General features: G+C 42.6%; 1 protein-coding gene and 1 long non-coding RNA gene across 2 annotated transcripts; one reads left to right on the top strand and one right to left on the bottom strand.

Annotated features, from left to right (window-relative positions):
- Nucleotides 1-113: 113 nt before the first annotated feature.
- Nucleotides 114-6,200, bottom strand: LOC4336359 (receptor-like serine/threonine-protein kinase ALE2). Its single transcript, XM_015780514.3, has 8 exons — nucleotides 5,982-6,200; nucleotides 4,868-4,996; nucleotides 4,616-4,708; nucleotides 4,142-4,513; nucleotides 3,807-4,058; nucleotides 2,977-3,360; nucleotides 2,612-2,852; nucleotides 114-1,109 (listed from the first exon to the last, which is right to left on the bottom strand). Exons 1-8 carry the CDS (start codon nucleotides 6,028-6,030, stop codon nucleotides 359-361), a joined length of 2,271 nt encoding a protein of 756 aa, XP_015636000.1. The 5' UTR covers nucleotides 6,031-6,200; the 3' UTR covers nucleotides 114-358.
- A 6,881-nt stretch (nucleotides 6,201-13,081) lies between these two features.
- Nucleotides 13,082-16,291, top strand: LOC107280674 (uncharacterized). The gene is made up of 6 exons (XR_001545197.3): nucleotides 13,082-13,378; nucleotides 14,143-14,203; nucleotides 14,319-15,217; nucleotides 15,316-15,445; nucleotides 15,590-15,716; nucleotides 15,853-16,291. It is a non-coding gene; the product is annotated as an uncharacterized lncRNA (long non-coding RNA).
- The last annotated feature ends 395 nt before the right edge of the window (nucleotides 16,292-16,686 follow it).

Below are 16,686 nucleotides of genomic sequence, written 5' to 3'. Positions count from 1 at the left end.
AGTTAAGGCACTTTTTTTTGTTGTGCTATCCATTTGTTCATGTACATGGCAACATGCTCTAATGTCTTGTTTGATACTGCCTAGACTAATGCTAAATTCTAGTGCAATGAATGTTGCAAAATGCCATAATGATATGATGATTAGTGCGTTCATCCACTACATGGAAAAAATGAGGGCCAGACCAGGGGTGGTGTGGTGATTGTTGTTCAGAGCATGGCATCAATCATATCAAAATCCTATCATCATCAAATGAGCAGAAAACTATACAGTTAACTGAAGAACATGACAAGAAATGGAAGGCAATCTGCAATTCTGCAGACAACATCTGATCATCATCATCATCACTCAGCTTTAGCTACTACATCCAGTAGCCCTCCATGGAGCAATCTTCGGAAGGATGGCCGCCATGCTCGCTCATGCTTCCCCTCAGCCTGTAGAAGTTCCTCCCCCTGCTGGCCCTCAGCGGGCCGGACCAGTCGTACGCCGCCAGCGACTCGATCTTGTCCAGCACCAGGCTCGACGTCGACCGCTGCCGCCGCGCCGACGCCGACGACGTCCCCGCCGCCCCGTCGGCCGGGTCCGAGCTGTAGTCCATCGTCGTCGGGCGGGCCGGAGCCCGCGGGAACGCCAGCCTGCGCGACGCCGGCGGCGGCGTCGCGGCGAAGTCGTGGCTCCACGAGCGGTTGTTCCACGGCGACGACGCCTCCTCGTCCTCGTACTCCTCGCCGCCGCCGCCGCCGAACGAGCCGCTGGTGCAGGTGTCGTCGTTGTTGCCGTTGTAGATGAGCTTCAGGGCCTGCACGACCTCGCCCATGAACGGCCGGTGCGACGCCTCGACGTGCACGCACATGGACGCGATGGCCGCCGCCTTGGCCAGCTTCTCGAAGCCGTAGCTCGCCGCCGGCATCGACGGGTCGACCAGCTGCTGGAGGCCGTCCCGGTCGGTGAGGAGGGGGCGCGCCCAGGTGACGAGGTTCTCCGACCCCGGCGGCTGCGTCATGTCCACCGGCTTCCTCCCCGAGAGGAGCTCCAGCAGCACGACACCGTAGCTGTACACGTCGCTTTTCACCAGGAGATGCCCGGTCATCGCATACTCCGGGGCAACGTACCTGAAGACCATGACAAAAAGAAATCGATCAAAAGTTAAACTTTCTTTTCAGCTTATTATTCACAATATCATCGCCGTTAATTATTTGCTAATACGATTTCTCAGAAAGCTTTCGTCTATTGTATTGTTTAGATCACAGCTTTATTAATTATTAATTTATTTATTGAAATATTTAATTTATCACTACAATCAAGATTTGTAAAATCAAATGTGTTTTTGATTGTTATTCTGTGATGAACAATTGGCATTGACGTTTATTGGTTTTGATATTTGAAATTTATTTACGAAGTGGTTTTGAAGATGATTGGATTTCACAGGTGATCTGCTGTGTTTTGGGTCCGGTCAGACCGGGCAGTGTGTGCCGGTCGGACCGGTGATGATTGAGCAGTCAGACCGGCTAGCCCGCAGTCTGGCCGGCCGACACTGTGTCGGTTTTAGTTTGTTTGTTTGGATATCCGTGATTGTTTCATGGTTATGGCTTCTAGAAGGATACTATGCGTATGTAATACTGTTGTTTGCTACTAATGAGTCAAGTTGGGGATAGCTTGGTCTCGGAATATGGTTTCTTTGTTTGTTTCATGTGTAGGTGACTCGATGCCTCGAGAGAGTCAAGTTGGACCGGGAGTCGACTTGGTGGTAAGGCGATGTCCGTGGTGGTCAGATATCATGCGAGATACTAAGGCTAGAGTTCAATGCACGTGGTTGGTAAAGATTCCATATGGCATACGATGGAGGTATTGTGTGCGTATGGGATGCGGAGTCGAATTTGAAAGGAGTCCAAATTTGGTATGATTGGTTATGTAAAGTTTGTTTCTTGTACTAGAGGGTTTCCTAAGGTGATTAGGACTTCTAGTATGAATTTGGTTCGTGGCTTTAGGCTGCCTACCTTGGGTATAAATAGAGAGGGAGTGTGAGGTTTCCCGGTATCGCTGTTGAGAGCAATTGAGTTGATAGTTTAGTTAGGGTTTCGAGTTTAGTCGAAATTTTTGTAAGGAGTGTTGTTGGTGCACTTTGTAAACACAGAGGGAAGCAATAAAGTTGTCATCTATTTTAAGAGTTCTTCGATTTGTGTTTCATCAGGTTCGGCGGTCTAACCGACGACATAGCGACGGTCAGACCGACGGAGGAGAGGCAGTCAGACCTGCTACGACTTCAGGCGCGGCAGGCGATCTTCAGGCTTTTGAACCGGGCGATCAACACTGGTCAGACCAGCGGCACAAGCGCGGTCAGACCGGCGGATCAACCTCGTTCAGTCCGATCTACATCGAATTTGAGGGTAACTTTTATTTCCGCTAAAAGTTTGGGTTTTGGGGTATACCAACCATTCACCCCCGCCCCCCCTCTGGTTGGCTTAGTTCTTGTGATTCGATCCTACAAGATTGATAATCTACTGTGGTGTACTAGTGTATGACTAAATTATCTTCTTCTTTTTCTCCTTACAAATTTAGTGTGTTTTGGGGTGATATAATAGCCACAGGTGAATATGGTAAGAATGCGACTTACCCAAAAGTCCCCATGACCTGAGTAGAAATATGGTCCATTCCTTCTGAGGCTTCCTTTGCCAACCCGAAATCCGCAACCTTGGGAGTGAAATCATTTTCCAAAAGAACGTTGCTGGCCTTGAAATCACGGTGTATAACATGGGGATTGGCATCCTCATGTAGGTAGGCCAGACCCCTTGCTGCACCAAGGGCTATTTTCATTCTAGTATCAAAATCAAGTGGGCCGTATATTTTATCAGAACCTGAAACATCAAAACAGAAGTAAATATGCAGATCACAACAATGTATAATGAAGCATAGGAAAGTGCTGAAAATGTACCAAAGATTCTTATATGCCAATGGTGTAGACTAAATAAGTGTACATACCGTGCAGATGAGACTCCACACTTCCGTTTGGAACAAGCTCAAACACCAAGCACCTTGTGCTCCGTTCAATGCATATACCGATCAGCTTGACAAGATTACGATGATGCAAACGACTTAGCATCTCAACCTCGGCAATAAACTCACGATCTCTGTTTTGATGTTTTCTTGTAAGCAATTTGACTGCAACATCAACTTCATCATCAATTGTACCTCGATAAACACGGCCATACCCTCCTTCACCTATTATTTTGTTGAAGCTGAAGTTTTCTGTGGCCTTTTCAAGCTCAGAAATAGAGAATGTCTTAACTGTAGGTGGGCATGTTGCAATTGTTGAAACAAAAGATGCCGTCGAGCTGGTCATACTGGAGAATGATGACCTCATACCTGAAACAGAAACAAGATGTTATACAAACAGCAAGGGAATTACACAGTCAAAAAGTAAGGTTTTACTATTCATGTTGAATCACACAAAAAAAGGGCCAAAATTGAACTTGCAAATTAACATTATCTGCATTCTCGAATAACTGATACTGGAACTATTTATTTTCAAACTTTGACCACTTCTTCCTTTAGCAAAAAATAAAATAAAATAAAATAAATACTTGAAAATATGTTATATTGTCAAAGTGTGTGGCATCACAAGTATAAACATACAAATTTCATTCATCGTAATCTCATAGTTTAAAAGTAATTTGTGATCAAAGTGAGATGCCAATAGTCAACAGTTCAACAGTATTAGTTATTCGAGAACAGAGGGTGTCTAAATGCAAAATGGATATAACAGGACATATTATAACGGTAGCATATGTACCAGGACTGCCAAAAGTTACCTGTTTTTCTTGTGGCTGACGAATTCGAAACACGACCAGTGCCACGAGACTTTTCAAATCCTTTATATTTCCATATGATGCAAATGCCAAAGCTCATTAATACAAGCACAACAGCTGATAATGCAATTATGGCAACACTTTTAGAGTTAATCTTCTGATGTCTTCTATTGTGTACATTTGCACTAAAGGGGTATTGGCTACTGCTTATTGGGCCCAAGGATCCTGGAACACTAGGGACCAAAGAAGGCAGGCCTGCAAAATTTCTATGATTACATACAGCAATACTGGGAATTATACTATTGAAGTTGATGTCAACAAAAAAATATGTCACTCACCAGGATAATGAACATATATTACGTTATAATCACCAAATATGGACGAGTTTATTGGCACCTTCTTTTGCAAAAATCTGTTGCTAGTCAGTAAGGCTGAAGTCCTATCAAACTTCTGACCTAGTGGCACCAAATCAACGGTGACAGTAGTTTTTTCAGGATCTTGAAGACTACTCCCAGCACCCATTATCCGAACTTGACTCTGTTTCAGAAATGTTCCTGCTGCAATCTCAATTTCTAACTCATCAATTCTTGGAAACAACTGATATGGTGCTACTACAAGATCAAGTTGAATTTGCATGGGATATACGCAGCCACAGGGGGAGCCGATTGGAGTAGATGTGAGTGGAGCAGTACAGGAAATCCCACTGCAATCTGTTACATTGCAGGCACAAACGCGTCTATTATTGTTGTGTCCTTCAGTGCTAACAATACTAAGATTTGCAATCTCAATTGGTCAGTAGAGAAAAGTAGAACCTTGTCTTTCTGATGATGATGGTGGTGGTAGTGGTGGGGCAACATGAGGCCTTTTCCTGTGATGCCTAGGCACTGGGTGTCTAATACCAGGTCCTGAGAACCAAAATGATCGACAAAATTACAAGACGGTTCAAGACAACAAGAAAATCATTGAATGTAAGAATACTGATGAAATAAATATTTAAGTTTGCAGAACATGTTACACCTGAATTACTATTTAAGTGTACAAATTTCAACAGTATTTCTACTTACGGTGAGTTTCAGGGGCTGGAGCTGGAGCTGGAGCTGGAGCAGGGGCAGGAAGAGAATGCCGATGTGCTCTACTCCATAACCCAAGTAAGTACGACGCGATAGTTGTTGAGCTTGCCGTTCCCAGTGGCACTGCAAGGATATTGACCCAAAAAAAATGCTGTTCATATGATACATAACATCTGTATACTCTTAACTATTACTTCAGCATAACTACAATGAACATATGTTTCATGGAGTGGAAACTGGAATACTAATGCAGTAACTCACACGGTTTTGCACGCCACTGTATATATTTTTTTTAGATAATGGAATTCATTCCGGCCTTTGTTTTGAAGAAACTACAGCCAAATATTACAGATAATGCAGGACGAATGAGTGCGAATTACTACAAAATTACAGTTTGATTAAAAACAAGAAAATTACTATAGATGAGCAATGCAGAGTGCAACGAAAACTATGTGTCTGCAAGATTGCAAGACGAGAACAGAACAGCAGGAACCTCGCCAAAAACCTTGACCACTAATCGAGCATTGCACCAAAAGCTTGTTAACTTTTTCGGTTCAATACAACAGAAAGGCAAATGCACACCAACCACTACAGCTGGTGCAGTACTGAAACGCGGTGGGTTTAAGCCGGCAAATCAAGCGTAGTAAAAGCCCACCGAAAATCGCTGCGGGCAGCGCCAATGCAGCAAATTTTTAACAACAGATTTGCATAAAAATTCCAAACTTTCTCAGACTCGGCATGGGTTGATTCAAGAAAGGGAAAGAGAGGAGAATCAAAAGGAGAAAATTGACGGGAATCTACGCCATGTCCACGCCTACTGGATTCAGATGCCGATGCGCTCGGACGAATCACAGGAGGAACAGCTCCATGAAGCAAAGGCGAAACCATCTTTCCACAACCCCTGGGGAACGTGCCACGCAAGCCAGCCAGCCATGACCGCTCTTCTTCCAGGCCGGCGATCCCATTGCAACGAAACAAACCAGACAACAATTCCACTCCGCATTGCAACCTCAAACCCCGAAGAAATCGCCCGCCCGGCCGGGCAAGAAGAACAGCGGGTAGAAAGAAAAAAAAAAGAAAAGAAACACACAATCTTGAAGGAACATACCATACACGGCGAGAGCGAGGAGGAGCAGCGCCGCTCGCCGCGGCGGCATCTCGGTGCCCTGGGTCCGGAGTGGGCGGGACGGGGCGGGGCTCAAGGCGCGGCCATGTGGGGCCCGACGGGGGGATCCCGGTCCGCGCCTTCTTCCTTCTTCTTCCTCGCGCTCTCTGCTTGGCGAGGGAGCTGAGGCTGCTGGCTGCTGTACTGCTGTGCCTTTCTTCCAAGGTTTTTTTTTTTACTTCTTCTTCTCTTTTTTGGTTCCTTGTATTGAAGTGATGACGCTGGTCCCGAGGAGGGAGCATTAATTGGCGGGTGGGAGATACATCTGGGTCTTTGAAACCTTTTTCTCCCAAGTGTGTCTTCGGGTTATTTTTTGTTTCTGTATTTTTTTTTCCTTCATCCGTGCATAACATGTATTTTTCTCCAAGTGTACTGTAGTATACTTCGGGAAGTAACTGACAGTAACATGTGTCGTGTGAGTGATGCACCCTTTTCACACAAAATTTTCCTTTTCTTGCTTTGTACAGTATGTTTCCATTTCGTGCTGCTATCTGTGTTGTGTTATCAAGCCAAATACTCCCTCCGTTTTTTAATAGATGACGCCGTTGATTTTTTCTTATATATTTAATCATTCGTCTTATTCAAAACTAGCATGATGGCCCACGCAGATTGCACGGCTAGCATCATTATATTTTCTCTCATATAATAGCATATATGTTTTCTCATTATATTATTAAAATATATTACAATGATAACATAATTTTAAATTTTACAATAACTTTACGAAACTATTAATGTTTAATATTCATATTGTATTTTATATACGTGTTAGTTATTAATTATTTTTAATATCAAATTTTAGTTATTTGTAAATTATATATATTTCTATATGGACTCTAGACTCGTCTTTTAATATATTTTTTAATTCTGAATTTTTATTATTTCTAATTGTATTCCTATGTGGACTGTAAACTCATTTTTCAATATTCTTTAATTTTTAATTTCAAATTTCAGTTACTTCTAAATTGTATTCCTATATTGTTTTTAAACTCTTCTTCCCATGTTTTTCTTAATTTTGAATTTTAGTTATTTGTAAAATGTATTTTTATATGGACTCTAAACACTACTTTTCATTTTATTATGTTTATTCTGAATTTTAGTTAGTTTTAAATTCCTATATGGACTCTAGACTCTACTTCTAATATTCCTTTTTTTTTAATTCCGAATTTCTATTTTTTTTCTTAATTGTATTTCTATATGAACTCTATACTCTACTTCTAATATTCCTTATTTTTAATTCTGAATTTCTATTATTTCCTAATTGTATTTCTATATGGACTCTGTCGGTGACATGGGGCCGGGGGTATCGTGACTAGAGGCTTGGGTAGCCGCGGTCACCCACGTGGCCTGACCCCCTCGGGGGGGTCGGGCCCGAAGGTGACGTGGCCACCCCTCCCTCTGTCTCCCCGAGGGGTCGGGCCGCTCCCGTTTCGGCCCCGAGGGCTGGGGCGCCCCCGTTTCGGCCCCGAGGGCTGGGGCGCCCCGACCCCCTGTGGTTTTGGCGCCACGTGTGTGGGTTAGGTGAGCACAGCGGGGCTCACTAACCGCATTTATAGCAGGTTGGACGAGCGTGCCACGCCGCATTTAATGCGGCGCAGCGCACGCTTATCCGGTCCGTGACCGGTCGCGGTGTGTGACCGGTCACAGACCGGTCAGATCGCGGGTTAGGTGGCAACAGGCGGCCTGTCACACGCCTCGCCCCGTCCCGTCGGAATGATGAGAGTTTCCTGGCTCTCGTCCCTAGCCGGAGCCGGCGTGCTAACTCCTGGAGTTGGTATGTTAGTCCCGGTCAGATCCATTCCAGACTTCAGCGCAAGTATGGCAATGAAGTCGCTGGCCATTAAATGAAGGTTGAAAGGGGCGTCCACCGGAAAAGCAGGCGAGCAGGGCAGGAGGCGTGTGCTCTGCTTGTCAGAGGTCACTTCCGGCTGTAGACTAGCCCTCATTGTAAAAAGCATGTTTCCCTTCTTAGGCAGAGAGAGGCCCATGTGGTGACCCCTGACCAGATAAAAAGGAGGCCCAGGCCTAGGAGAAAGGGGGGTTTTGGGACTCTGGGGAAGGGGTTCTAGAGCCTGAACTCACTCTCGCTCTCCGGTTCTTTGTATTCCTTCACATACAGATCCACCAGAACACAGGAGTAGGGTGTTACGCTTCTCAGCGGCCCGAACTTGTCTACGTCGCCCGTGTCTTGTGCACTTCCTCTCCCGCTGACGTTCCTCAGATCGAGAGCGAAGAACCTCACTTAGCGCCCCCGGCCGAACCGGCAAAGGGGGGCCTGCGCGGTCTCCCGGTGAGGAGCCCCACGCTCCGTCAGACTCTATACTCTACTTCTAATATTCCTTATTTTTAATTCCGAATTTCAGTTATTTCATAATTGTATTTCTATATATATGAACTCTAGTCTCCTCTTCTAATATTCCTTATTTTTAATTCCGAATTTCAGTTATTTCATAATTGTATTTCTATATGGACTCTAGTCTCCTCTTCTAATATTCCTTATTTTTTAATTCCGAATTTCAACTATTTCTAAATTGTATTTCTATATGGACTCTAGTCTCCTATTCTAATATTACTTATTTTTTAATTCCGAATTTCAGCTATTTCTAAATTGTATTTCTATATGAACTATGTTTTTTCTTTTTCTCCGATTAATGTAAGAATTTGTAGGACATGAGAGCGAACGTGGAGGCTCTTTTTTCTATTCCTTTAATAATATAATAGATTTTTATACAAATGTATAAGATATAAATCACACTTAAAGTATGAGTGATAAAATAACTCATAACAAAATAAATTATAATTACATAAATTTTTGAATAAGACGAATGGTCAAACATGTAAGAAAAAGTCAACGGCCGTTATCTATTAAAAAAATGGAGGTAGTAGATTGTTGATGGCTACTCCACGTGACATTTTCGCGGTGATGAGACCCCTCTGAGTCAATGACTAAAGTGCGGTAAATCATGAAATCCCCTAAACACTACTTGCAGTATGCAGGAACAAAATTGATCACTCCATGTTGTAGCCCACATTGCAACGTTCATATTAAAATTCGTTTGACTTTTTATAGTTAAATATGTTTAAGTTTAACTGAGTTTGTAGATAAATACTTAATAGAGTATAGTGGTGCTTTCAACACAAAATAAATATATTATTAAAACATATTCAATGGTAGATTTAATAAAAAAAACTAGTTTCATATTTTAGATGTTAATTTTTTCTATAGAGTTGATCAAACTTAACACATTTTGACTGAGAAAAAGTCAAACGACTTGTAACATGGAACGGAGGGAGTGGTAGGGAGTTATATTTTGCTATTTGACTGCATATATTTCAAAAAGGGGTCTATTTTAAGGAAGTGATTTTTCTTTGTATAATTTTAAAAGAGTATTGATGTACAATTACTTCAAAAAAGATACGAGTCTTTGAGTTGTCATAGGGTGTTGACGATGGGTGCATGTCAACCCGTACTTAACGGTTCTACTCCCTCCGTCCCAAAAATATAATAACCTTGTACTAGATAGGGGCACATTCTAGTACAACAAATCTAGTATGTGTCCCATCCAGTACAAGATTGCTAAATTTTAGGACAGAGGGAGCACTTCAACTAAAACTAGTAAATTATTTTGAACTCTACAACTAAAACTTACTTTTCTGATTTCATAATCTTGATGGTTTGATCAATAACACGGTGCTCAAAACATATCTTTAACAGTATTTTTCTATTATGATATTAAAAAATGAATATTTAACTTTATTAAAAAAATTAAGACTAATCCATATATCAGGTTCTAGTGTTTTTAAACTGAATAATTTAAAAGTAATTAATATTTTAAGTTTAATTTATTTGATTTTTAACCTTGCTGAAAACGTGAATCAGGTAACCCGAGAAATGGGCCAATCGTTACTAGCGCAAACTGCAGAACTGCAGACGCTGTGTGTGACGGGCTGACGACTGGGTGACGCCACACGGTGGCCGTAGAGCAAAGATTACGTACAAGCTTTCACGGGAGACAAACAAAATTCAGCGGTGCCGCCCGTGCTGGCAGTCAGGGCAGTGGCAACTAAAATTCCATCGTGCCATCCAGCCGGCTGCCCGGCCGATGCATACACCGCAGACCAGAGAGGAGTAAGCTTAAAGGAAGAGCATGAAAATCCCCAGGCCCACCACCTCATCCATTGGCACAAAGCTGGTAAAAAGGGCAATAAATTTTGATCATCTTTCGGTTACACCAAAACATAGCCACATTACTAGTAGGAGTAGATATGAGTATATCTACAACAAAGGCTGTGTTTAGTTTCTAAAATTGGAGAGAAGTTTAGGAAAAGTTGATAGTTTGGAAAAAAAAAGTTTGAGAATTTATATGTGTAGAAAAATTTTAGATGTGACGTGATGTGATGGAAAATTAGAAGTTTGGTGTGAACTAAACAGGGCCAAAGTAGAGTACTACTACTCCGAAGTTAGCATGAACATGAACTGTGAGCATAAATGTTATTCTGATGTTCACTTGACCTACGACTAGTTATGACTTTTGTGACCCTACATTGGTCGAATTCCACAACTGCCATCTCTTCTTAACTCTGGATTTCACCATGCTGCTTAACACTTCAATAACTTCTGAAATTCTGAATCTCCATCTTCCGTTCCCCTTTCTTAGACAGATCGCCTTCTTAACTCTGAATTTCACCGTGCTGTACTCTGGTCTCTGAGTTGCCTTCTTCTATTCTCCCTGCTTTTCTCTTAGACAGATCGGCAACATGACTACATGTCGAGGAACACACCGGCAACCTGAGTGAATGACAGGCCAAGAAAAGCATTACGCGTCACCGTCACCGGTTATTGCCGCTAGTGACCTGTACTGTGCTGCCTGTGCATTTGTACGTAGCCAGTAGCCTCGTCCCTTAGGGTGTGTTTAGTTCACGCTAAAATTAAAAGTTTGGTTGAAATTAAAATGATGTGACGAAAAAAATTAGAAGTTTATGTGTGTAGAAAAGTTTTAATGTGATGCAAAAGTTGAAAGTTTGAAGAAAAAAATTTGAAACTAAACTCGGCCTTAACTGAAATGCAGGAGATAATAGAGCTTGAGTATATATGCAACTACCGCCGTCGACCGCTCCGATATCTCGTCTGCGACAAAGGCTGTGTTTAGTTTCACGTTAAAATTGAAAGTTTGACTAAAATTGAAAATTTAAAAAAAAAGTTAGAAGTTTTTATGTGTGTAGAAAAATTTTGATGCGATAAAAAGGTTAAATGTTTAAAGAAAAAGTTAGGAAATAAACTCAGCCAAAGCAAGCAATTCAATAGAAAAACAAGGAAAGAAAGGAAGCAATCGACGATCAAAGGCGTTGCGTCGTCGATGGGATGGTTGGATTACAAGGCAGGAAATGCGTGTTTTTTTTTTTTTGGTTCGTCTTCACTTCTTCCTCGGTCCATCTCGCCGCCCGCGGATGCGGATTAAATTGCAAGTGGGACACGGGCGGTGGCCGCGCTGCTCGCGATCAGGACAAAAGGCAATTTCCAGTGGATTTGTACGGCAGCAAGCTAGATTTGCTTGCCTACGGGGATGCGGATAATTCACAGCTTATGTTTCTGTCGAATTTGGGCGAGGTAGCTGTTATTCAAGAAAAAAAAGGAACAGATGTTCAGATATCAGGGCTGTGTTTAGATCCAAACTTTTAACTTTTTTTCATCACATCAACATGTCATACACACATAATTTTTCAATCACATCGTACCAATTTCAACTCAAACTTCTAACTTTAGAAGCAACTAAACACAGCCCAGAATAGGAATCAGGTCATTGCCTATCGTCCATAAATTTTCGCTTTCGATAAAGTGTTTCTAGATCGTTCGTTGTGCCAACCAACTTCTGATAAAGTGCCATCCCATGGTACAAGGTGCCAATCAGTCAGTTTCGGATGGTTTCCGGCAGTGCGATCCCTAGTTAAACGCGTCGCATCATCGTCATGATTTCTTGAGAGGATCGAAAACAATTTTGGCTTTACGCATTGAACTCTGAACCTCCGAGAGCACTTCAACCGCAACAAAATCACCAAACGATCGATCGTTCATCACCGGGTTGGATTGATCATCATTTGATACACTAATATGGAATCATTCTCCTACTACCGTTTACCAGTAGCGAGTGGATTAAACGGCCAGATCAAGATGGCCAGCGCTGGGAGCTCAAGTACAAAACGCAGCGTCATGTGAGGCCTTAATTGCTGTAGGCCATCACACGCTTCTGTTGCCGTTTCGTTATGAAGTCATCTTGCATAGACACGAAGACCATGGCAGCGGTGAAAGATGCCACAAGTTTACCCACTGTAGCATCCCAGGCCAGCATGAATGCATGATATGTGAATCATCAGGATCAAAGTACAGTGGCTGTAGCAACTAGCAACTGCGACTTTTAGCGGTTGCTTTAGCCACCGTTGGATCTTGGTTGTATGGTGCAGATCTTGCTTGTACTGCTCATGAAAGTAGCCAACACTGCAAACATGTACCGTGGCAATTACTGTTTGTTTCCACTGTGGGCACAGATATCTCCTTTTATTTGCTCGATCCAATGCCTTAAGGTGCAGTTGCTATATGCCTGCATCAACCGTATCGATCTTGTATGTACTAGTACTCCGTATATATCTGTCTCTATATAGCAGACTAAGGGTCCGTTTACAAATCGCTTATATACAAAGCTGCCAAGAATTGAGCCTCAAATCAGCGTTTGCCGCTGGCGTGGCCCTTGCCGGGGCGTGACACGTCGTCCGGCCCTTCTCCGGAGCTGAATTTGGAGGCTGCGCGTTGCTTGCTTCCTCCGTCGTTGGATGCCCATCGTGCGTCCATGCCTGCCCGACGCTGATCATTTTGCAAAAAAGCCCTTAAACTAATTGATAATTTGGTTTTAGATCTCTGGTATACAGTTTCTACGTTCTACGTTATTACGTATAGGACCTCTAAAAAAGAAATATTCTAATCAAAGAAGCAAAAAACAGAAAATAGGACTGCGCTCGAAAACATAGAAACTAAGGGGGTTTTCTGCAACAACTTGCATCCCTATCCCGGTCCCTCACCCCACGAAACCCTAGCCGCCGCCGTTCCGTCACCTCTCTCTTCTCGCTCGCTCTCCCTAGACCACACCGCCGCATCCGCCTCCGCCTCCGACCACTCTTCTTGCACCCAGCCAAATCGCCGCACCTCCCCCTTGCCACCGCGAGGCCAGTTCCGGCGGAGGGTAGACCGTGCTCGCCGGATTCGGGTAGCCACGACCTCCTTGCCGGCGGATCCGGTCACCCGGAGGCAAGGGCAGGGCTAGCACATGAGGCTCATCGGCAGTGTCGCGGTAAGCTCCATGGGGAAATCTCTGCTCCCCACCCTCATCTTTCTTGTTGCTCTCCTTCCTCCCCCCCTCCCCCTCCCTCTCTCTCTCTCTTTGATCTAGAGACGGCGATAGATCCAGAGCCACTGGATCTGTTGATCTTGGCGGCGGCGATGTGGCACCAATCTCAGACATTTCGTGTCATCGGTGTTGCTGGCTTGAGCTCAATGGTGAGACGCTCAGTCAGCGAACGACGAGTACCTTGATTCGGCGGTTGCGCTGGAGCTCCATGACCAGGTGCTCTATCCGGTGCCGCACAGCTCGATTTGGCGTGTTGGGCGGTCAATGATGAGTTCGTCGATCCAGCGACGGTTCTCTCTGTCTGGTTGCACGCTACTCTGAGTATTCCAACACCATGCTAGATTTGGCGAGATGAGTAATACGGTGCTGCACGGAAGCTTGAAGCCGCTCCGACCGGCGGCGACGGCATCAAGCAAGAGTAGCATTGTATGCGGCCAAAAAAGGTCGTCTCCATGTGCCTCTCCACTGCCAAAGCCATACAGGATTCATGTGTATCTGAGTCCCTTGCTGTCGTTGCCGCCGTTATGAAGTCGTTCTCATATGTGACGGTGACCAGTGGGCAGCGGCACAGACAATGTTTCAGATGGCTGCCTGCTTGCCTCTTACCACCACTCCTTTCCTTTTTTGTCATGCTTTCTCTTTCTCCCTTTGTATGTGTGTTGCAGCCTTGCAGGTTCTCACTATCATGTATTTCTGAATTTGTGCAGGTTCTTAGCAAATAACTCAGATTTCCTTGAGCATATCATTTCAGGATAAAAAGCATAAGAGGTTGGCTTTCTGTTTTGTTTCAACCTCTGTTACTGATGTACTGCATTCTTTAGATTTGGTCTTTGTGAATCTTTAGTTACCGAGATTCATACGTTTGTTTGCTTCATTCTTTTAGGTGGTCGACCATCTATAGTTGCTTTGCCTCTCACACGAGCCACGAATGAAGCTCCACAGCTTAGCGGCAATTGTATACCAGTAGATGATGCTGGTTTTGTTTGCCATCAGTCATCTTGATTACCTTGGTGCACATGATATCATCTGTTTATTTGAAAGAAAACTAAATTTCGATTCGGTGACTACTTTACAGATGAACACTCGACATGAATGTGTTTACGCACAAAAAGTATTTGGCAATGCGCCAATGTGTTTTCCTGCAGTTTAGATTGGCTAACAGTAGATACTGCTGGTTTTGTTTGCCATTAGACCTCTTGATTACCTTGGTGCACACAGATATAATCTGTTTAGATATAATCTGTTTATTTAAAAGGAAACTGAATCTTGATTTGGTGGTTAGTGAACAGTTGAACACTCAACATGAATGTTTATGCATAAAAAGTATTATGTCCTTTGTAGATTCTTATGGTTAGCCAGAGGCTATAATTAGAAGACGATGTCTTTGGGAAGGTAGGTAGGGCTGTTCAGCCCCAAACAATTGTTGATCAGCTATACTGATCCCTTTTTCATGTTGCAAAACCTTTTATCCTATGCCTTCTTTTTGCTCAATTGGCCTAACAACCAAGGGATAAATAGAAATTGCCACAGGATCTTCTTACAACGATGGAAAGTTCATTTGTAATAATCATTTTACTACCTCAATAGGAAAAACAAAACATAGAGCGAGCTTTTATAGCCTGAGGCTGTGTTTAGTTCAGCGCAAAGTTTGGATTTTGGTTGAAATTGGAGATGATGTGACTGAAAAGTTGTGTGTGTATGACAGGTTGATGTGATGGAAAAGGACTGAAGTTTGGATCCAAACTTTGGATCTAAACACAGCCTAAATGTGAAACTAATTCTGTGAGTAGATGAGGTTCTGTGATAATTTTCTTGAGCATAAGTGCACGTTTTGATGTTCTCTATCTGCATTTTCTTGTATGCTTTCCCCTTTTGTGCAGATAAATAACTGGCAAGATATTGGAATGCCTAAGAATGGTACAAAACTAAGAGCAAGAACTTTCGGTGCCAATACAACACTGCCAGCCTTTGGTCATGAAAACATTAGAGAATCAACTTAGACATCACCATGTACGTTGTTATTAGTACCATCAACATCCTAATTAACTCATCTTAATTAGCTGGCACTACAATACTATATTTTTCTGAGATATGTTATCTCTGTTCTACAGAATTTAATTATTGTTGTATAGTGACTGCTTTCATTTGTTGCAGATCTTACAGGTGGGCTTAAAGTATATAATAAACAAAGTGGAACAAGTCATGAATGTCATGCCTAATTGTTGTTGTTTTAACCAGGCAACAAACTCAGGAAATCGAGATGCACACTTCAAATGATCTGGTAGAAATCCCCACCTTAAATCCTTTATACTCTACAAACCACAACTATCTTTAATCATTTGTTGCCCTTATTTTGCTTATATCTACACATGGCCATGGTGCTTCATGTTTATTTTCTGAAAATGCCAACACCAAAGATTTTGAAGCACACAACTGACAAAGTGGACATGCTACAACAATTTCTACAACAAGAAGCACCATTTATAGAACAAAATGCAGTACACATGTATGTTGATTGCAGTGCTAGGAGTGCAGTAAATTTTTTTACATGGGTGTATTTTTTGCAATGATGGATGTTAATAATTGAGGGATATGATGAGTTAGATGATATAAACAAGGCACAATGAATGAATTGAGGCCATCCTGATGTTGGGTTGCACATGTATTATATTTTATTGGATTTCTCCTTTTATGCACTATGTACAATAGTTGGTCAGAGAGGAAAGGCTAGAGCTAGAAGACTTTTTCACTTTCTTTTTTTCCCTCTAAATATGGGCTGTTAGACAGAGTTTTACTAACTGATAGCAATAACAACACTCCTCTGAAAATAAGAGAGATGTGTTCCTCTGTTTGCTAGATGCTACTGGCCAGCCTAATGGTAATTGATTAATTCCATGCAGCACCATATTTATCTTGTATGTGACAGTTTATAATATACTGCATTGCATTTGTCCACAGTTTGATCATGCAGAGTTATAAAAAAGGTGGCGTGGTGGTCTTGCATAGGTGGGTTTCAAAGTTTCTATATCAGTTTTTCATTGATGTGGTTCAAGTGTTAAATTTCCTTGGGTTTTCTGCTCAGAATTGTAGATTTTCTTTACTGAAAACTGCAAGCGACAAGTTCTGTTCCATTGGTCAATATAATCTTTTTGGTGATATTCTGCAAGATGTTTAGTCAAATCCATGACTATTATATCCAGACTAGAACCAAATTTATACCACAAAATATAGTATTTATTGCTGAGGTCGTA

This window comes from Oryza sativa, chromosome 4 (assembly GCF_034140825.1).
Source record: "Oryza sativa Japonica Group chromosome 4, ASM3414082v1".
NCBI classification, from domain to species: domain Eukaryota; kingdom Viridiplantae; phylum Streptophyta; class Magnoliopsida; order Poales; family Poaceae; genus Oryza; species Oryza sativa.
The sequence above is the reverse complement of the archived record's forward strand: the minus strand, read 5'-3'. Positions and strand labels throughout refer to the sequence as shown.